Source organism: Zonotrichia leucophrys, chromosome 27 (genome assembly GCF_028769735.1).
Source record: "Zonotrichia leucophrys gambelii isolate GWCS_2022_RI chromosome 27, RI_Zleu_2.0, whole genome shotgun sequence".
In the NCBI taxonomy this organism is placed as follows: domain Eukaryota; kingdom Metazoa; phylum Chordata; class Aves; order Passeriformes; family Passerellidae; genus Zonotrichia; species Zonotrichia leucophrys.
The window spans coordinates 1,095,473-1,116,451 of record NC_088196.1 but is presented as its reverse complement, the minus strand read 5'-3'; the positions used below and the strand labels follow the sequence as shown (position 1 = coordinate 1,116,451).

Sequence of the window (20,979 nt, the reverse complement as noted above, 5' to 3'; positions counted from 1 at the left end):
GGCACGGGCTGTTCCTGCCTGTGCCTTCAAGGATTTCTCCCTGCACAATGTGCAGCCTCCCTGGACTCCTCTGCCCCTCAGCACAGCGTCCCCAGGGAGCCTCTCAAACAGCGTGGCTGGACTGACTCCCCTGGGCTGCCCCTCCAGCCTGGATGGAGCTTGTCCACACCGTGATTGTCTCAGCCCAGAGGCCCAGAGCCTCCACCTGTTGTGTAGAGGGAGCTGGGAAGGTGAGATGGGCCAGGAGGGGATTCCTCTGCTGCCCCCAACACAGACCTGTTTCCATTCCCCCTGCTTTTTGGGTCCCCTCCTTCTGCCTGCTGGTCACACCCTTGGTGATCCTCGGCTTCTTGGCAGGTGTCTGTCTGGGACATTTGTCCAATGGGTGCTTCAGAGTGGCTCCAGCAGTCCCTCTTCCTCTCCTAAACCCTGGCACTCATTATCTTTCCACTTCCCCGTTTAGTATTACTTCTTTCACAGTTCTTTCCTTGGAGATTATTTCCTAATTAACGTTGGTTTTGTGCAGCCAGAGTGTGCTGTGAGCTGGGAGAAATATCTGTGTTCTTTCATGGCTGTGCATGTGTTTTTTTGTGAATGTGTGCATGCTTGTTTGTCTGGTGCCAGAAGCAGGACTTACATTTGACCTGGCAGGGATTAAACCCCTGGGATGGAGTTGGTGGATCAAACTCCACTGATTATGAAAACCCCATTGAACTAAAATTTTCCTTGTTAGTCCCCTTTTTGCTGGCATGTTTGTAAAAGCAGTTTCTCTTCTTCTCTCTTCTCTTCTCTTCTCTTCTCTTCTCTTCTCTTCTCTTCTCTTCTCTTCTCTTCTCTTCTCTTCTCTTCTCTTCTCTTCTCTTCTCTTCTCTTCTCTTCTCTTCTCAACATAAGGAGGCTCAGGGGACACCTTCTGGCTCTCCCTGACATGAGTGGCAGCCTGGAGGGACAAGAGGAGAGGAAATGGCTTGAGTTGTGCGACAGAGGTTTAGGTTGGGCTTTAGGAAGAATTTCTTCACAGAGAGGAGGATTAAACCTTGGAATAGACTGCTCAAACAGTGGAATCACTGTCTGAGGAGGTGCTTGAGACCTAGCTGCCAGTGGCACTCAGTGCTCTGGGCTGGGGGACAAGGTGGGGATTGTGGGGGTACCACTTGTTGGTTTCTGTGGGTCTGGATGGATGGCACTTGAGGCAGTAATTAATGTTTGGACTCAGGTGTTTATTATTTCTTATCAGTAAAACATCTCGTTATTATGAGTTCTGCAGCTTTTCTTTAGAAGGCACAAAATAGCCAACAATCTCTTGGTACAAGGTCTTTTAAGACTAAACTATCCAGTTAAGAACTGACACCTGGATTATTTTCTCTTTTAACCCAAGAACTGATCCCACAGAGCTGACAATGCAGACTTTTCTGTCCAATTGCAAAATGCCACCCAAACCCACGAAGAAGCAGCATGAAGAAGAAACCCAGAATGACACCCTGTGCCCTCCATCTTGCTTCCATCCACAACATACTAAAAATCCCAAAACCTCAATTTCTCACCCAGTGACACACCTACACTACTCTCTATAATCCATTTCACACTTCTGTGGATTCCAGTCTAGCTTAAAGTCTGGGAAACTTTCTCCTTGAATGAGGGTCAAAGTCAGTGCTCTCCCGGGGGTCAGGGCACCCCAGAGCAGAGAGAGAAATATTCCCAGCGCCCTGGGTTTCCACAGGGATGGACACAGGTTGGACTCGATGATCTGGGAGGGCTTTTCTGACCTCACTGACTCTGTGATTCTGTTACTATGACAGGAGCTAGCCCTGCCCCTACTGCTCAGTCCTCTGCCAGGGTCTCCCCACCCTCACACGGAATTTTGGGAATATTCCTTCCCAATATCCCATCTAACCCTGGGGAAGCTACTCCCCCTTGTCCTGTCCCTCCATCCCTTGTCCCAAATCCCTCTCCTCTCCTGGAGCCCCTTTAGGCCCTGAAGGGACTCTGAGCTCTCCCTGGAGCTTCTCTTCTCCAGGTGAGCACCCCCAGCTGTCCCAGCCTGGCTCCAGAGGGGCTCCAGCCCTCACAGCAGCTCCATGGCCTCCTTTGGACTCACCCCAGCAGCTCCATGTCCTTCCTGTGTTGGGGACCCCAGGGCTGGAGGCAGCTCTGCAGGTGGGGTCTCACCTGAGCAGGGCAGAATTCCCCCCTCACCCTCTGGTCACACTGCTGGGGATGGTGATAATTTCATATTTTGATGCATTTATAAGCCAATAGAATATAGAAATTGCCCCAGCAGGGATTTACCTTCACAGATACCAGGCTCCCTGGTCACTCCCTTATGAATCACCACATCTTCCCACTTGGAGTTCCCCAAATTCTGTGTCCACACACTGGATTTTGCTTTACCTTTGCCTTTGTGGTTCAAGCTCAGCCAGGGCCAGGTGATTTCTCCTGTAGCAAATCACCCCTTTGCTCTTTATATTTGTTAAACAGGTTACATTTCTCTAATTTCAAGAGGGATTTCACATCATTCCTTTGGCTCATCCCTGAGCTTTTTTTATGCAAAGCGAGGTCAAAATACCTGAGCAGGAGTTCGTTATGAAATAAGACACCCCCCTCCCTTCATGATTTGGTGAGCTTGGTGTCCCTTCCCATTGCTTGAGCTGCCTCAGATGGTTATTCATTACCAGGTTACACAGTCCTATTTCATTTAATGGAAAACATGTTTAAAAGTAGAAGGAACCTTTGTTTTATGTAATGTTAATGCCCCAACTACTTGGAGTTCAACACCTGTGGTTCACAAGACTCTTGTGGCTCAACACATTTATTACAAGGCTTTTTTTTTTTTTCTTCTTCTTAGAGAAATACTTTTCCTGTGCCGGTGCAAATAAGTCCCACAGCTACTTCTTCTGGTAAGACACCTTCCCCCTCCAGTTTTCTCAGAGCAGCTCTGGGCTTTACGTGGGCTCCTGCAGGGAGGGTTTGTTCCTTTTGTTGTTCTGGAAGTGCTGCACACGTCTGATACTCTATCTAAATAATCCTGCAGCTCTGCTGGTTCCAGATATAGCTGACCTCAATAAGTTGACAGGAAAACACCTCCTTTCTAAAACCAGCATTTATTTGGGGGCTTAATTTTAGTAGCATTTAGGTTTATTGCCCATTTCTGTTGCTGTTACATATTTGGAGGAGAAGCAGACATTGGATGTGACGCACATGCTGTCTCAGAACATTAAACTTTCATCCCTAATAAAACACTGCAAAACTCTTGGAAACGATGAAGACAGAGCTGCTTTAATTCTGTGGCAGCTGAGATTAAAACTGAGATCAAACAAAACTTCTTCTTTGAGGTCAAACTGTTCCAAAGACAATTCATTGGCCTGCTAGAGAAATCAAGTGTAAATTTCTCTTTACAACACGTTTTAGTTTCCTCCCCGTGCACAAATTTTTGTCCTATATAAGGGGCAGCTTCCCCAGAATTTACCACTTGGGAATGTTTCTGCTTTGGAAGGACTGACTGACATCATGAGGCAATGAGCCAGAAGGACACACAGACACTCTCATCCTGAGCAAGTCCTTCCAAATCCTCGTCTGTTCCCCTTTCCATCGGGCTGGACAGTGCCTTGTGGAGGGTGGGTTCTGCATTCCCTCCCACCCTGTCCCAAGGGAAGGGAGCAGGCAGGGAGCTGAGGGATGGTTCTGCAGGAACAGAGCTTTCTGACTCTGCTGCTCCCTTCCCTTGGGGGCAGTATTGGTCAGTCAGCTTGCTGTGCCTTTGGAAGGGGCTGGAGAGCAGGGCCTGCAAGGGGGAGTGTGGAGAGACAACAAGCCAGCAGAAATTCCATCTTCTCAACAAAAAATCTGATGGGGACTCGTTGTGTCAAACCCCAAAAAGCTCCAGTTTTGCTGCTGCTCTTCATTAAGGATCCGTGCCCAGGGACAGCAGGTGACTCAATGTCACCTCAGGGAACTGGGTGTCACAAGGGTGGGCAGACACTGCTCCAGGCAAACTGCAGGAAGAGTCAAAATATCCTGAGTGGGAGGGACCCCCAAGGATCATCCAGTCCCTCCCCTGGCCCTGCACAGACACCCCAACAATCCCACCCTGGGAGCTCTGGCAGCCTGGGACCATTCCCCGGCAGTGCCCAGCACTGGCTCATGGCAGGAGCAGCTCCAGAGAAGCCAAAGCCACCCTGGAGTTGGCTCCTTCCAAGCAGATAAGGAAATGCAAACCCTTCTTTTAGTGGGACAAGCGGAAGCACATCAGGGTCCCAGGAAATGGCACCACAAGGACAAGCACTGATGGAGCTCACCACTGGGAATGAGTTAAAACAACTAAGGGGATTTGGGGACGCCTCTGTGTGCCCTCATTTCAGCTGTTTCAATAACAAAGCATGACCCTGCAGGGCCAGGGCTTCTCTTGCTGTCAGCTTTTCCCCCTTTGCCATGAGGTTTGTGGTGATAAGTGCTTGCACCTGCAGAGGTGAGTGGGATGTGGCACAAAACTGAGCCTCCCCAGGGAAGCTGTAGTGTTCCCAAATGCAGTGACAGGAAAATCCTCTGCTCAGGGCTTGTGCCAGCACCCACTTCATGAGTACCACCAACCAACAACCTTGGACTCAGCACCTTCCAAATTGACCCCCTGCCCCACCCACGCTCCTCAGACCCCAAATCTGCCTCTCAGCCCCAAATCTCTCCCAAGCCACAAGTTCACTCCCCTCAGTCCCAACTCTGCCCCAACCCTAAATCCAAGCCCTAATTTATCCTTGCAGACCCAAATCCACCACCCAGCCCCAAACTACTGTTCAGTCCCAAATCACCCTCAGCTCCAAATCCACCACCCAGTCCCAGATCTACCCTTAAATCTCCCCCAAAGCCACAAATCCACCCACCTCAGCCCCAATTGTGCCTCACCCCATATCCACCCCGTAGTCCCAAGTCTATCCCCAAATCTGACCTCCCAGCCCCAAATCCTCATCCCCTGCTCCCAACTCCACCCCAAATTCCCCCCAGCTCCAAATTCAAGCAAATTCTCAGACCTAAACCCCCTTCCTTAGCTCCAAATCCTCATCCTCCAACTCGAAATACACCTCCCAGCCCCAAATCACACCTCCCCCTGTGGCATCTTGCCCCTCCCAGCCCCCCAAACATTGTGTCTCCCAAAAGCCAGACTCATGGCCCCCCCAAAAGCCAGACTTGTGTCGGCAGTAGTGGGTTTTATTCTCCGGTTTCTTCTCCCTGGAGCGGGGCGGGCTCAGAGGGCGCAGTTTCCCTCTCCGTAGCGCCGGCACCTCATCACCTTCAGGTAGGTCTCCACCTTGTGCAGGTCCTTTTTGAAGCACGACAGCAGCCCGTAGTTCTTGACCAGCGCGTCCTCCCCGCGCAGGTGGAGCTCAAATTTCTCGTAGGTGGCTTTGAGCACCTGCGGACCCCGCGGGCTGCGCTCTTCCAGCTCCTGCGGGACAGCGGGGACACTCCGGGAGAGGCAGGGCCGGACAGGGGCGTCTCCCAGGGACAAACCTCCTGCCGAGCCCTGGGACAGGTCAGGGGCATTGCCCCCCGCTCTTAAATGGGATTTCAGGTGTGGTTTTGTGTAGCAAGAGTCCTTGTAAAGCATATGTATTGTATAAGTGGCTGTGCTCTAGTCCTAGTTATTCTAAATGAGACACGGCTGCTGCCCAACTAAGGACTTCACAGCTGTAGCTCATTTAGAATAACCAGGACTGGGGCACAGCCACTTATACAATACATATCCTTTACAAGGACTCCTGCTACATTTTCCCCTTTTTCTTTTACTGACAGATGTTCAAATATAATACAGATATTTAAGTACAATATATACATTTCCCACAATACATGTTTTACCCCGAGACTCAAAGGCCTCGTACAACACGCACACAGCTCTTTGCTCAAAGGCCATATTCTTCACAGTTCTTGCCTGTCACATATCCTCAACTCAAAGGCTGTGTTCTTCCACAGCTCTTGGCCGTCTTTCCCACAGTCCTGGCTCAAAGGCCATCCACAGCTCTTGGCTGTTCTTATCTCTACCAACTATCTCATCAGGGTCACCACTTATTGTAATCATGTTGTTATTATATTATTTCTAGAGTCCAAACCTTCTGGCTGCTTTTCTCACATGCAGCTCTTCTCAGCAATGTAGTTCCTTGTGGCTTCATCAGGGCTCCTCCAAGGCCCTCAACCCACCCTCTTTTATCCTAGTAGCCTTCACGAGCCACAGCTGCTGCCCAACTAAGGACTTCACAGCTGTGGCTCATTTAGAATAACTAGGACTGGGGCACAGCCACTTATACAATACATATGCTTTACAAGGACTCCTGCTACCGTTTTGGGCGCAGGTGGAGGTGGTGCTGTGAGGTGATGGCACACTGAGAGTGCCAGTGACACACATGGGGCTGTGGGGAGGCAGGAGTGTCCTAGGGGGGCTTAAAATAAGGGCAAAATCACAGAGAAATATTGGTGGATCAAACCCCACTGACAGTGAAAACCCCATTGAACTAAAATTTTCCTTGTTGCTCCTGTTTTTGCTGATGTATTTGTAAAAGCAGCCAAAGGGATGCTGCACAAATAATTCTCTCTTCCCCCACTTTTCCCAAAGCTCTGATTCAGCCCCACATCTCCATATGGAGATCTGTGCTCAGCCACTCCCCCTGCTGTGCTCAGCATCAGAATGGTTTTGGGGAAGTAGAAAGTGTCATCAATTGGTGAAAAAGGAATTAGAAAGTGCCCTCAATTGGTGAAAAAGTGTCATTTGTGTCATTTCAGTGTGTGGCTCCCCAATGCCCAAACACACATAGAATGCAGAGCAAAATCTGCAGTGGCCCTGATTCCTTTGCCTTCTTACTCCAGCACAGAAGCTCTGGGTGTGCTCACGGGGCCTGACTTGTAGAGTTATTTAACTGCTAGAAGATGTAAATAATGGCCCAGACTAATTTCTCGCAGCTACAGCTTCAGGATGATTCTGGTACATAAACTTACAGAAGGAGCATAACTGGAGGGTGTCCTGGCACATAATGGACAAGTTAATTTTAAACAACAAACACAAAATTAAGAAGACCTTAAAGGGGCTTTAAAAGAGAGGGAGAGTGACAAGGGGGAATGGTTTTAAACTAAACTCCCTCTCTGGGAGGGTGGTCAGGCCCTGGCACAGGGTGCCCAGAGCAGCTGGGGCTGCCCCTGGATCCCTGGCAGTGTCCAAGGTCATGTTGGAAAGGGCTTGTAACAATCTGGGACAGTGGAAGATGTCCCTGCCATGGCAGGGGTGCACTGGGTGGGCTTTGAGATCCCTTCCCACCCAAACCTTTCTGGGATTCTCTGACAAGATCTTCCTTGGAGAGAACGCCCTCCAGCTCTCAGCTTGGAGTGTTGTAATAATGGAAGAGGGAACCATCAGAGCAAGTCCTTCCCTGCATAAAATGTGTTTATAAAATGTTGTGAGGTTTCAAACGTTGAAAAATGTGCCTGTTTCAAAGTACTTTGCCTGGAGATGTAACAAATGTGCTGCTGTTTGTCTGATGTGGGGTGCTGGGTTTGGAATGTTGTGATTCCTGATGGAATCTGCTCCCTAAGGGGTGCTGGTAACACCTGTCCTGTGTTCTTACCCTCCTCAGTGGTGGGACCTGTGCACTGGGGGTACATGATCTTGTTATCAAAAGGGAAACAAAGTCCAAAGGATGTGGAATTCAGGGAGATTTCTCATGGTCTGTGGATCCCTGAGAGTGCCCCGTGCCTGGAAGGTCTCTGTTATCCCACAGCTGGGACTTACCCTCATCAGAGCTTGGATCCCTTCTTCCAGGTCCTTAAGCTTTTCATACACTCTGTCTGAGGTGCCAAAAACCAAGTTGTTTGTGAACACCTTGCTCAGGTACTGCACTGGGGTCAGCCAGGACTGGATGAGAACCAGGGAAAACTGGAGAAGCTCCATGTCCTGAAATTGAGGCAGGAAAGGGTCAAAGCTGAGTAGGTGTGGTGTTTGGTGGAGTGTCCTGCTCCCTCTGGAGCAGCCTGGAGTGACCCAGAGAGGGACACTGCTCCTGCAGCTCAGTTTGCAGGCTAAGGGCAGCACACAGCCCCAGGTTCTGTGCAGACAGCAGTGTTCTCATGCTGGAGCTGGGAATATGATTTATAGTGTAACCAGAAGAGTCTGCAGGGTTTAAACAGCAAAGAAGAGAGAGGAGGGTGAAAGCACCAAAGGTTTCACAGGTGGAAACGCTCTGATCCTGCAGTGGGGACTCCACAGTCAAGTCTGTGCCTGCCCCAGGTCAGAACTCACCGATTTCTGCTGGGCATCCTCCTTCCCTGTGGGAGCAGGGATGGTTTCTGAGTAGCAGTAGGCTACCTGGGAGTTTTTGTTGGTGTGCCTTTGGTCCTCTGGGATGTAGCTGCGTTCCTGTGGAGACATCCCAGATACACTCAGGTCTGCTGCCCGTGGGCTGGAGAAGAGCACAGAGAATTCCCGAGTTGTCCTGCATGATTCCTCTTTGCAAGGAATAAATGGGAGACAGGAGGTGCCTCTGGACAGGGTGGGAAACAGGAGTTTGTGTGTTGGCACAACAGCTGCCCTGAAATTCTCCCTCTCCCTAGGGCATGCTCTTCAGTAAGGGTCAGCTGTGCCCGGGGGCAGCAGGTGACTCAGTGTCACCAGAGGGTGTCACAAGGGTGGGCAGACACTGCTCCAGGTGACTGCAGGAGGAGGAGGAACAGAACACACCTGGGACAGGTTCTCCTGGGGAGGAGATGATCCCCAGGGACAGCCTGTGCCAAAGGGACAGCCCATGCCAAAGGGACAGCATGTGCCAAAGGGACAGCTCATGCCAGCTCTTGGGCAGCAGCAAACACTTGACAGGTTTAAGCACTCAGAGCCTCCCCAGGGACAAAGGTGACAGGGAAATTCTGCAAAATATCTGTGCCACCTCCCATCTACCCCTGTGCAGGGGGTCTGGACACAGGTGGAAATGGCCCCAAGGAGGCATCAGAGAGGGGACAGAGAGGTGACAGTGTCCAGGCTGGTGGGACACAACCTGCCCTATCCTGTTAAGGTTCCTTCTCCTCGCTGAGAGCTGGCAAAGACACCAAGAGCTGGGAATTCTCTGGGAAGCTTTACAGCCCTGGAGCCACCAAGGAAACACAGAGGAGATGCCCTCAGGCCACAGCACTCACAAACTCCTTGTAGGTCTCGGCAGCCAGGAGATGAAGGTGCTGAGCCCTCAGCACAGCGTTGGCAAACAGGCTGGACAGGGGCATGGCCGGGAAGGTGGCAGCTGCCTGTGGCCACTGCAGTGCCATGGTGATCACAGCAATGGCCAGAGGAGAGAGCCAGGAGCCTGCAAAGTGGAGAGGAAGGTGTTGGGAGTCCTTGGGACTGTGCTGAGGAGGAGGTGGCACCTGGGAGTTCATTCCCAGCCTGTTCTGCCCGTGGTGGATCCATGCTCACCTTCCATAGTGCCCTGTTGGATACTGTGGGCTCAGCCCTCCCAAAATTGAGGAAGACCCTTTCACTGGACCTGCTCTTAGGGCTGGGGCTGCTCCCAGTGAGACCAGCAGCGCCTTCCTGGCTGGAATTGTGGTTGCTCCATGAAAAATAAGGGGTGTCCCTGTGGTTTTCCCTGATGTTTTCCCCTAGGCCTTGTCCCTGCCTTGGCTGGCATCACCTGTGCTGTGACCAGCTGCTTTTGGTCCCTGGGTCACATGTTTAGCATTTGGTGATCATGGTCAAGCCTAAAGGTTTTCAGCCCATGACACCCAACACAAATGTCCACCTGTGCTCACACAGTCCACAAAGCTCATCTGAAACCAAAACCCTCAGGAAGAGGAATGCCCTGGAGCCTGTAGGACTTGGACATTATTAGACATCATCCTCATCCCTGCCTGAGGTTTGGAATATGAGTTTTATTATCCCTGCCAACATTTATGGTAATAGTAATTATTACAACTGGCTTGATCTTGTTATTTCAGCTCACAACACTCTCCTTGCCCACTTTAGGTTAAAGATTAATTAGTGGATTAGAGTCACACTTCAGAGAAAGGTTTTCTTTTTCATGGATTTAGAAATTGACATATTTTAATTTAGGAATGGTAAGAAGTGTGTGTAGCCCACCACAGAACAACCCCATCATCATCATGTCCTGTCACCCTACACACCCAGTACTGGAAATCCTTTAAAACTGAAAAAAAATGTACCTGGAGCCATTTCTGCTGGTGAGTTGCTCAGATGTGGCTTGGTTGGGAATGTTTCCTTCTTTCACCCAGTGAAGGAAACTGTGGAGCCCCCCCTTATATAGCAGGGGGTCTGTTTAAAATGGATCTGTGTGTCCATGATCACAACAACAGCTCTGCACCTTCCCCCTGCATAAATGCATCAGTGTTCACGGTGGTGCTACCTCATCCCAGGCTTTTTCACAGATGTGCAGCTTGGGGATCTTTGTTTGCCTCAGGATGAGACCAGTGCTCCATGATTTCGCCATATTCTCCTGCTTATTGCAATTCAAGGTTTCCTCATCACAGCAAGGCCCAGATGAGATCGTGGTGGGATTGGTTGTGTCCTCCTGGTGTTCCTGCCTGGCTCTGCCACCTTGGCCCACAGGAATGAGCACTCACCCTGGGACATTTCCGGCTTAAAGCAAGCGGAGAGTGGCACCAGGAGAGGTTTAGGTTGGATATTGAGAAGAAGTTCCTCCTGAAAGAGGTGTCCAGCCCTGGCACAGCTGTCCAGGGCAGTGGTGGAGTCCCCATCCCTGCAGGGATTTAAAGCTGTGTGGATGTGACACTTGGGGACAAGGGTTAATGGTGGCGCTGGAGGAATGGTTGGACTGATAATCTTGGAAACCTTTTCCAACCTAAAAGATTCGTAATTGTGCAATGTTTTCCTCTCTGTTGTTTGTGGGGATAGAGCTGGCTGGATATTGTCAGATGAATCCCATTTCTGCCAAGGAATTGCTCTCAATTTCTCCCAAAATGTCAAAAGTTCAGCCAACACTTTTGCTGAGCTGGTTTGTCACAGGGGAGACAAGGAGCTGTCCTGCCCTGGGTGCTGGTTTGGATTCCAACCTGCCCACTGCAAATCCAGAGCTCTGGGAGCTTTCTCTGATTCTCAGCTGGACAAGGCTGTGGGAAAACCTGGTCATGAGCTTCTTCCTGCTCTGCCTGAGATGCAAACATGAAACACTGTGGGATTAAGGAGAAGAATGGTGGGGAAAGCAGATAGGAGGGATGGGGAAGAGGAGATGGGGAAGGGAATAACAGAATCATGGAGTGGTTTGGGTTGGAAGGGACCTTAAAGCCCACTCAGTGCCACCCCTGCCATGGCAGGGACACCTCCCCCTGTGCCAGGCTGCTCCAAGCCCTGTCCAGCCTGGCCTTGGAGAAGAGAGGACACAGCCCACCCATCCCTGCTTTTGAGAAAAACAAAACAGAACCTGGGATGGGCAGCTCCAGGGGTATTTAAAGGATTTTTATTCCACATAAAGCCCCAAACCAAACTGGTTTGGCCTTTGTTTGGTGTTCAGGGGGTGTCCTGTGTCCGGGGGTGATTTGGCTCGCCCAGGCCCCCCGTTTGCTGTGTGTGGCTCTGGTTTCCAAGCAGCAGCATCACCCCCGGAGCCGCTGGAGCTGCGGGAGGGGAGCGAGGAGAGCTGCTCGATAAACATGAGAGGAGCAGGGCTGTTCCGAGAATCCCCGGGTGTTGCTGCTGGAGACGCGGTGGTGTCACAGGGAAATGTCACTCCCGGCAGCGAAGGGAACAGCGGGTCCTGCGCTATCAGGTGTCCCGTCACCCCACGGCGGCAACATCTGGGCGTGTTTTTGTGTTTTGTGCTCCAGCTCGTGTTTAAACCCGTCAGGGCTCAGCCCAGCCCAGCCCTGCATGACGCCGCTGTGTCAGTGGAGATCCCGCGTCCTGCGCAGCTCTGGGTCAGAGCCGTGCTAAACCAGCATGGTCCGGCACGGAGGGGCCGGGCTGAGCTGGGCCAGGCTCCCCGGGACTGGCTCTGTCCTGGCACGGAGCTTTGTCCGGGGCTGGCTTTGTCCCGGTACGGAGCGCTGCCCCGGGCTGGCTTTGTCCCGGTCCCGACACGGAACGCTCCGCTCCCCCGGGCTGGCTTTGTCCCGGTCCCGGCACGGAGCTTTGTCCCGGGACTGGCTTTGTCCCGGGGCTGGCTTTGTGCCCGCGCTGTCCCGCAGTAAATGAGGCAGAAGCGGCGCCTGACGAGCGCCGGGTCAGAGGCAGAGCCGCGGTTGCACAAGCGGCTCCCAAACCTCACCCGGCCCAATTTCTGGCTCTGCAATTCCTGCATTCCCGAGCCGTCTAAAGCAGCGTCACACTGCATGATTTCCACATTCCTCGGAAAAGAAAAAATCCCTCCATTCTCTTCAGGATGGCTCCATGTCCGCCCACCTTTCCCCTTAAAACCTTAAAACCATGAGGTTTTAAACAGGTGAAACAGCTTTTCCTGGGTGTGCTCCCGGGATTCTGGTGGTCCCCAGCCCAGGGAATCCTGACCGAGGAGCTGCTGCTGAGCTCTGCAGAAGGTTTGGGGTGTGGGGATTATCTCTCATAACTCACTGCTCCAAGGAGAAATTCCATTTCAGATTTATGGGGATTATTTACCAGAGGTGGAACTGCTGGGTTTTCCTGTGAAAATGAGGGTGAACCCCCAGGTTCAGCTCCCCAGGCAGCCCCACCTGTCTGCCTGAGCATCCCCATGGAAAACAGGAATTTCCCTCCCTACTATTACCTGGAAGGGGCTTGTAGCCATGTGGGGTCAGTCTCCTCTCCCAAGGACAAGAGGAAACAGCCTCAAGCTGTGCCAGGGGAGGTTTAGATTGGATATTAGGGAAATCCAGCCCTGGCAGTGGGGGCATCCCCATCCCTGAAAGGATTTAAAAGGTGTGCGGATGTGGCACTTGGGGACAGGGGCTAGTGGTGGGGGACACAATGATCCTAGAGGGTTTTTCCAGCCTGTGTGATTCCATGATTCAATGATAGAAATCAGGACAAAATACAGAGCCTGGGCTGTATAGACTGATATATTTATTTACATTAAATGTGTTTTAAATGCAGACCACTCTCAATATAGAATGAAATGAACCCCAGGCATCTCCAGGCTCCTTAGAAACTACTCCAGGCAATTCAAATAAACCAACAACACTACAGAAATTTTTATTTACTTCTGGCATTTTAAAGGAGGCCAAAGCCCTGAGCTGAGGGAGCAGCAGAGCAGGACTTGGGTGACAAAAACTGCTTTTTGACACAAGTGGTTACTCACCAGGTGCAAACAGCAAATTATCTTTATTTTTTTCTATTATTCTGTTGAGTCACTTGAGTGAGTTACTTACAGAGACCTGAGAAAGCTGGAGCTGGGAAAGCCAGCAAAAAAAAAAAAATCAAACCAACTTCCATCTTTCATTTGGAAACTGAAAACAAGGAATGGAGGGATGAGTTCTGCTAGTCCTAAAATCTTGGCAAACATGGAAACCAGGAACAGCCAGCTCTTTTCTCTCCCTGTGATGTTCCTTTTTTAAATTAACCAATTTTATAAGTAAAATGTGCTTAAATAACTTATATATATATGTGGCAGAATTAATTTGGGGTCATTTTATTTAACTAGTACAAATCAATTCCAAAATGCTGTGTTTTGTGCTGTTTAAACTGAATTCCAGTTTTCCACAGAGTTGCTTTACTGGTAAAGAACCATCCTGTTACTTCTGAAAAGCATTTTTTTGCTTAGAATTTTACCCTTCTCTGGCTGTTTTTGGGGTGCAGAGCAGTTGCAGGAGCTGCTTGGAGCCCAAAATGTCGTGGAACACCAGGACACAGATGCCTTGGGACAGTTTGAGCCACAATGTCCTTGTCACCCTTGTCCAGCCAAGCCCCCAGCCCCGGTTTGGGTGCCCAGCTGGCCCTGAGCCCACCACCCTCAGCTGTTTCTGCCATGCCAAGATAATTCAATGACAAACCCAATCTCCAGGTGTTTTTTAGCTTCTCCTTCAAGCCCAGATCTAGCTGAGAGTGGAGCTGCTGGTCCTGCTCTGGATCCTGGTGATTCTCTTTGTCCCATCCCAAGCTGATGTTTTGGCACTGTGGAGGTCCCCATGGGCAGCCTCACATCTGCTCTTGGTTTTCCACCCCTGCCTGCCCTCTGGGGGAAGTTTGAAGAGGTGAAGTTTGGTTTCCTGCTAAGCTGGACCCAAAAAGCTGCTCATTATTCCCAGGAAATCGGCGCCAGGATTATGGGACACCCCTGGAATGGGCTCAGCAGGATGGAGCAGGATGAGGATTCACCCATTGCCTTTATTAGGACTTCAAAAGCAGTTGGAGGTTTGTGTCCCACAATTTACAGTTTTCCCAGATGTTCTGAGGTCACACATGTCCCTCACCATGGGGACAACCTCGTGGCAGGGGCCAGCTCTTGCTTGGGGAGCAGCAAGCCTTTGGGAGAGACCTTTCTGCCCAACTCTTCCATAGTCTTTGGAGAACAGGAGGTGCTTTTGGGGGATTCTGCACCTCAGACCTCTGCCAGCTGGGGCTCTGGACACAGCCTTGGCTTTGGCAGCTGAAGAGTGGCCTGAAATTCACTTCTCACAACAGCCCCACGGTGCTGTTGGCAGTGTCCCTGCAGTGCCTGCTCCTGTCCTTCCCGGGGTGGTGGGGCTGGAGCAGAGCCCTCATTCCCAGCCCTTCCTTGGCACTGCCCAGCTGGAGCTCAGTGCTGAGGCTGTGTGACCAGGGGGATCACAGGTGGCTCCTAATTTCTACAGAGGCTTTAGGGGTCGGTCAGCAGGGTGGGGACAGTGACAAAGGGGCAGGGCAGCCTCGGGGACACAGGCCAGACACATGAGCACCCCAGACGGGCTCCCAGCCCTGGGCTGTGCAGGTGTTGGCAGCCTGGGCTCCAGGCAGAGCTGTGCTCCAGGGGATCTGTCGCCACGGGGGCTGGCAGGGCTGGCAGGGGCACAGGACCCCTCACTCTTCACCTGGGCGCTCCCCCACCGTCCACTTGGCCTTCACGTCCCGGAAAGGAGTGATGTCCTCGTAGGTGGCCATCTGCTCCACCTCCAGCCCCTGCAGCAACGACAAGGAGGGAGGGACATGGCAGGAGGCTCCAAGCATGGCACATCCCTTGGACACCCACTGGGGACCCTCCCTGAGCCTGGAGCAGCTTCTGACAGGGACAGAGGATGGACATGGTGGGTGTTGGATGTTGGGTGTGCACTGGGTGCTTCCTGGGGCAGCTCAGCACAGCTGATGTGTAATTTGGGAGGAAGGTGCCCTGATCCTTGTCCCAAGGAAGGGACTACAAGGTGAGCCCCAGCAGACACCCAGCAGGGGCACAACCCCCTGTGTGAAGGCTCAGGTGATGTTAGAGAGGTCCTGCTATCATGAATTACCTCATAGGTGTGGTCCTCCTCTGGGCTCTTCTTCTCTTCACCCTATGGAGAGTCACAGGTTGGGGTCAGCACTTGCCAGGATCCCCTGTCCCCAGCCTTGCTCCCCCAGGCCAGGTCCCAGCACTTCCTCAGGCACATCCATGGAGTCCCCACACAGCATTTGAGATGGGTCTGTTCCCATTTCAGATATCCATGTAACCACTCACAACCCCAAACCCATCCCACAGCCTGGACTGGCCTGCCTGAGAGGCACTGCAGGACACTGGGGACATCCCCTCTGCTGGAGGCACTGTCACTTGCCTTGTCTAGGAAGAGGAGGATGGGGATGCTGATGAAGACGACGAGCAGGATGGACTGGATGATGATGATGGCATCTTTCAGCGTGTTCCTGTTCTGGAACTGCTTGATGCTGCTGGTACCTGGGAGCAGCACACAGGGAGAGCCCAGGTCACCTCTGGGCCAGGCTGCAGGGGAGGATGAGCTCTCCAAGGCCAGAGTGTGTCACCAAGGGGGATGTGGGGACCAGAGTGACCTGTCCTCTGCATTGGGAGAGACCAGAGCACTGCAGCTGCCCCCAGGGTTGGCATCAGGGACCACCAGGAACAGGACAAATCTGATTTATTAGAGGAACATGTCCCTGGTTTGTGCAGGATGGCTATGCCAGGGCAGACCCAGGGAGGTTGTCCTGCTCCTTGGGGCTGGCAGTGAGGGATGGAACCTCTGGGGTGCCACAGAGCACCCACAGCTGGGTCAGAGAGGGTCCCACCAGCACGGGGAGAGGAGGAGGTGTGGGAGCACCGTGGAGAGGGAAATGGGAGAGTGTTGGGGAAGATGAAACAGGAAAGCCTTATAAATATGATTGTTTGGCAAAAGATTTTGAGAATATGGAAACTATAAGTGAGATTGAAATGAAAGCAAGCTTTGAGATCCCTCAGTTACTGAACAACTGGAAAACAATGATGTGGCTGGCTGAAGGTGATCCCCTTTTGATGGAACAACACTCTCTGCTTGCAGGCAGGCCCAAGGGTCAGAGCAGACCCTACAGCTTGGCAGAAGGGGCCCAAAGAGGAGTTTTTAGAGGTTTAAAATATAACCCAGTATGGTAATGTAATGATTCTTATAGGCTGTATGTAATTGCTATAGGATTTGTATCTTGTACTAGATTGGTTAGTGAGAATTAAAATATTCAGCACAGAAGAAGATTTATTGTATTGTACCAGAAACTTCACTCTTTTACCCTTTTATGCTCTTACGTTTTTTACTCCCTTACTCTCTCACCCTCTCATCCTCTCTCCCCCTCTCTTCTCTCGGGCCTGCTCTGAGCTGTGTTTGGCAGCTCCCAGCAGGGCCCTGCACTCAGGCCCTTTGCAACAAACCCCAAGTTCCACGACCAGAAGATTTATTGTAACAGGAACCTCGTCCTCTTTTACTCTCTCTTTACCGTCTTTACTCTTACTCTCTCATCTCTTTACCACACTCTTGCCTTCTCTCTCTTTACCTCTCTCTCCTCTTGGGCCTGCTCTGAGCTGTGGCTGGCAGCTCCCAGCAGGGCCCTGCACCCAGGCCATTTGCAATAAACCCCAAATTCCACAACCTGGCTGCAGAGATTTCTCATCTCCATTCGTCCTGACCCTCCTACCCCCTGATGTTTTACAGACTGGTGCCCAAATGGAGCTGCCACTCACTCACCCATGACCCGGAGCTCTGTCCCACATGACTGCAGCTTCTCCTTCTGCGTCAGGCCCTTCTTGTCACACACGTAGATCCCGTTGTCCTCGGAGCTGGTCCTGAGGAGGGTCAGGTTGATGGAGGTGTTTGTCCTCTCGACGTGGTACCTGGCCGTGTTCTGATCCAGCACAGAGAGGTCCTCCTTCTTCTCTGCTGTCTTGTACCACTGCATGTCCTGGGGCTTCTGGGAGTAGCACACGAAGTAGATGGGCATGTTCTTCTTGACGGCCACATACCGCACGTTCTGGTGCACCGAGGGACACATGCCATCTGCAGGGGACAAGGCTGTCACTGCAGACACCCATGAGAGTCCCCCCTTCCTGTTTTCATGCTGCTTTTGAGCATCCAGATTGGTTTTGGTGAATTATCCTCATCCCAGATCCCCCAGGGAATGGGAACAGCCCCAAGGCTGCTGCAGCTCCAGGAGGGTCTGGACCCCATGCCCAGGGATGCCCAGGGTGGGATTGTTGGGGGGTCTGGCCAGGGCTGGGGCTTGGACTGGATGATCCCTGGAGGTGCTTTCCAATCAGGATATTCTGTGATTCCATGAGATCTGTGGCTTTTGGTGGAAGTCTGCTTTTAACTGATGCCTCAGGTTTTAACTTTTATATTTTTCTGTGCTGCTTTAGTGGGGTGGCTCTGAGCTTCATATTAGGGGATGGTGAGCTCTCTGCACAGAGCAGGGAGACAAAACAATTCCTTCTCCAGCTGGGGACCAAGGACAAATGATCCAAATCTCAGGCCCAGAAGCACAAACAACGTGAACTGAAGAGAAAAAAACAAGCAGGATGGGACTGCATGGGCTAAAGCTGGAATTGGACAATCAACTCCAATATGCAAATGGAGCAGAACTTATAAAAGTGAGAGACCCCATGACCAGTGGGGCATTTTGTGACCATTTTGTGACCTGGGGTGCAGCCCTGGCTGGGCTCTTGTGCTGCCCAAGGTGGATTCATTGAGGCCTTCCAATAAATAAATAAACCTGTGTGGTATTCACATGCCCTCTGAACAGACAGAAGCTGTGAGAGAAGTGGAGAAAAGAATGATCAAAGCATTTCTTATCTCATTTGCTGCTCCTGTGCTTGTGAACATGTGGAATTTGTTGGAAGATTATTTACCTGAAGGGATTTGGTAACTGCTGAGGATTGTTTTGTTTCCTTGGCCAATCACACAAAACTGTGTCCTGGCTGTTGGGAGCCAGTCATGAGTTTTCTCTAGTATTCTTCAGTAGTTAGAAATAAGTATGATATAGTATAGTATGTATCTCTTTATTATAGTTGTGATATCATATAGTATAGTTTTAATAAAGGGATTGTTCAGGATTCTGAAGCCTTGGATTCAGATGCCAATCATTCCCAGATTTGGGATTGCCCTGATATCCTTCAGCTCTGTCTGGTCTCTGTTCTTGCTCAGCCTTCACAAGGCATCATAATGGAAACTCCAATTTTCTGTGGGAATACCTCTGCTCCCATACTCCTGTCCTGCTCCCACCCCTCTCTGTGCACATTGAGTTAATCCCAGCTCCAAAATTACAGCCTGTGGAATCCCAGCTGGTTTCTCTTTTTCTTCCACATTTTTTGGCCTTTTGCTTTATTATGTATTTTTTGGCCATGTTTTAGTCCCAGAGTGGTGACTTTAGGAGCCCTTTTGGGTTGCAGAGGTCACCCTTAGGGCCCCATGGGTGGGAATGGCCAAGGACAGTGGCACAAGGCCACTGCTGGTCCCAGACTTGGCCATGCAGAGGGAAAACCTGTGGGTGCTCAGGAAAATCAAAGCAGATCTGGCTTTGCAGAGGGGGAGGAAGGAGCAGGATTGGGGATGAGCCATGGGGGATATCACAGCCTGGGAATGCCTTTTGGGATGGAAAGGCCCATGGGGGGTGGGACAGCAGCTCTGTGGGACGGGGGGACCCTGGGGACACACGGATGGGAGGAGCCCAGTGGGTCTGGGGGTACCTGTGCTGTTCCCAGTGCTGTTCTTCTCTGCTGGGGTCCCACCTGCAAGAAGACAGAAGGGCCTGAGAGCATGGCCAGGAGCCCACCAGGATGTCCCCAGAGGGATGGATGTGCCCTGGCCCTTCCTGCCCACTCCATAGGGATGGAGCAACAACAGGACAACAGCTGCCTCCTGCTCAGAGGGCCTGGGGCAGCACAGATTTGGGTACAAACCCTTTGGTTTCCATACCGTCTCCTGAAAGTTTTCCAGCTTGTTTTCTGGTTGATACCCCAGTGAAATCCACTCGCTATAGTGTCCCCAAGGCTGGTGCCTCTCAGGAAGGCTCCAGATACTCCCAGCCCTGCATCCCCACTCCCTGAACCAACCAGGAACCCTTCCCTGCTGGGATCTCCTGGCTCAGAGCCCTGTGGTGGCCAGGGGTGTCCCCAGATCCCGTGGCCACACAGTCCCCTGGGACAAGGGCTGGTGCTGTGGGCCTGCAGTGCAGGAAGCAGGGGCAGGTGGGGACCCCCCAGCACCCACGGGTGCCCTGCCCACAGCTCCAGTGCCGCTGGGCTGGTTCCTCTTGCTGCAGCTGGGCAGGAAGCCCCAGCCCTGTTTACTACCCCGCTTGAGTGCCTCGTTCCCTCCTCTCGATGGAGATTCACCAAACCCTGTGGAGGAGCTGGCACCAGGTGGGGCTGCAGCACCTCCCTGCAGGGCAGCTGCAAACCTCCCCGTCCCCAGAAGGAGAAGGAGGAACAGAAAAAGAAGAAGAAAGGTTCAGTTCCCTAGGCTGAGCTCTGTGCCAGCCTCCTGCAGACTCCTGGCTTGGGCAGGGGCTCCTCTCATTGCCCCAGAGCCCCTTCCAGGTCCCTGCTGCCCTGCCCACGTTCAGCACTGTCATCTCTGCAGGCAAATCCTCCCTTCCAGCCCCATCCCATTGTGTTTCAGGCTGAGAGATGCCCTTTGTCCTGGCTGTATCCCTGTCACCTGCAGTGCCACCAGCCAGGGCTTTGCTCCCCAGGTTCTAAAGGAAAGCCAGGCTGGTCCCTCACTCCCCTCTGAGGGTTCCACTGCAGCCACAGGAGGGCTGAACTTCCCCATCCTGCCCCAAAATCATCATGAGAGCCATGTTCAAACCCTGCAGCCTTGAATCCGTGCTGGACTTGTTTGGCCACCAGAGGAACCCTTTAAATTCCTGTTGTCCCCTGGGCACATGCTGCCTTCTCAGGGTGCGATCTGCTGCAGGTTCTTGTAGCTGTCCCTGCGAGCTGGAAGGGGACAGGAGCCATGTCCTGGCTGTTGCTGCTGCTTCTCCAAGGGGAACAGTGCACATGTTCACACAGACTTCACAAATCACCGCAAATGCCTTTTTCCTGCCATTTCTCCTCTGCTCCTGGGCACTGAACCCCACAGAGCAGAGGCTGTACCCTAGGCAATGTGCCAGCCCCATCCCCAGGCCTCTGAGAGTAATAAATGGTTAATAAACCTCAACAACCCTTCTTTCCTGCCACCTGCAGCCCCGGCTGGGCTGGCTCTGCACCCGCTCAGCCCAAGCCACCTGCCTGCCCCACAATGTCCTGCCTGCACACCCCAAGGGAAGCCAAACCCAAACCCCAGACAGGCACTGGGCTCTGAGCCCTGTGTGCCCTCCTGGGCTCCCCGTGAGGCTCCCAGCACAGAGCAGGACTGAGAGAGACCAGCACAAAGCTCAAAATCATTGCACTGAGAGGCAGAGCAGGGGAAGGCCCCGAGCAGGGCGCACAGCCCAGGGCAGTGTCCTGGCTCCTTGCTCTCGAGTGCAGAGCCCATTTGGTGCCTACCTGTGAGCAGAGGCAGCAGCCAGAGGGTCACCGGGAGCAGCCAGAGCCTCGTGCCCAGAGCAGCCATACTTCAGTGCCCAGGGCAGGAAAACATCCAACCCGTGCT

General features: G+C 52.2%; 2 protein-coding genes across 2 annotated transcripts; both read right to left on the bottom strand.

Moving 5' to 3' along the window:
* Positions 1-5,040: 5,040 nt before the first annotated feature.
* Positions 5,041-10,189, bottom strand: LOC135458492 (somatotropin). Its single transcript, XM_064733658.1, has 5 exons — positions 10,180-10,189; positions 9,160-9,323; positions 8,273-8,389; positions 7,766-7,927; positions 5,041-5,437 (listed from the first exon to the last, which is right to left on the bottom strand). Exons 1-5 carry the CDS (start codon positions 10,187-10,189, stop codon positions 5,237-5,239), a joined length of 654 nt encoding a protein of 217 aa, XP_064589728.1. The 3' UTR covers positions 5,041-5,236.
* A 4,558-nt stretch (positions 10,190-14,747) lies between these two features.
* CD79B (CD79b molecule) lies at positions 14,748-20,969 on the bottom strand. Its single transcript, XM_064733354.1, has 6 exons — positions 20,874-20,969; positions 19,068-19,109; positions 17,074-17,382; positions 15,685-15,803; positions 15,385-15,426; positions 14,748-15,058 (listed from the first exon to the last, which is right to left on the bottom strand). The coding sequence occupies exons 1-6, from the start codon at positions 20,938-20,940 to the stop codon at positions 14,960-14,962; spliced, it is 678 nt and encodes a 225-aa protein (XP_064589424.1). The 5' UTR covers positions 20,941-20,969; the 3' UTR covers positions 14,748-14,959.
* Positions 20,970-20,979: the final 10 nt, after the last annotated feature.

What these genes read in the sequence shown, in the direction of transcription:
- LOC135458492 (XM_064733658.1), bottom strand. An exon ending in CCGAGACCTACAAGGAGTTT is followed by an intron (nt 8,390 to 9,159) that starts GTGAGTGCTGTG and finishes ATGTCTCCACAG; the next exon opens with GAACGCAGCTACATCCCAGA. An exon ending in AGGATGCCCAGCAGAAATCG is followed by an intron (nt 7,928 to 8,272) that starts GTGAGTTCTGAC and finishes CCTCAATTTCAG; the next exon opens with GACATGGAGCTTCTCCAGTT.
- CD79B (XM_064733354.1), bottom strand. Translation starts at nt 20,940, where the DNA reads ATGGCTGCTCTGGGCACGAGGCTCTGGCTGCTCCCGGTGACCCTCTGG. An exon ending in GACAGAGCTCCGGGTCATGG is followed by an intron (nt 15,804 to 17,073) that starts GTGAGTGAGTGG and finishes TGCTGCTCCCAG; the next exon opens with GTACCAGCAGCATCAAGCAG. An exon ending in AGGAGGACCACACCTATGAG is followed by an intron (nt 15,059 to 15,384) that starts GTAATTCATGAT and finishes TCGTTGCTGCAG; the next exon opens with GGGCTGGAGGTGGAGCAGAT.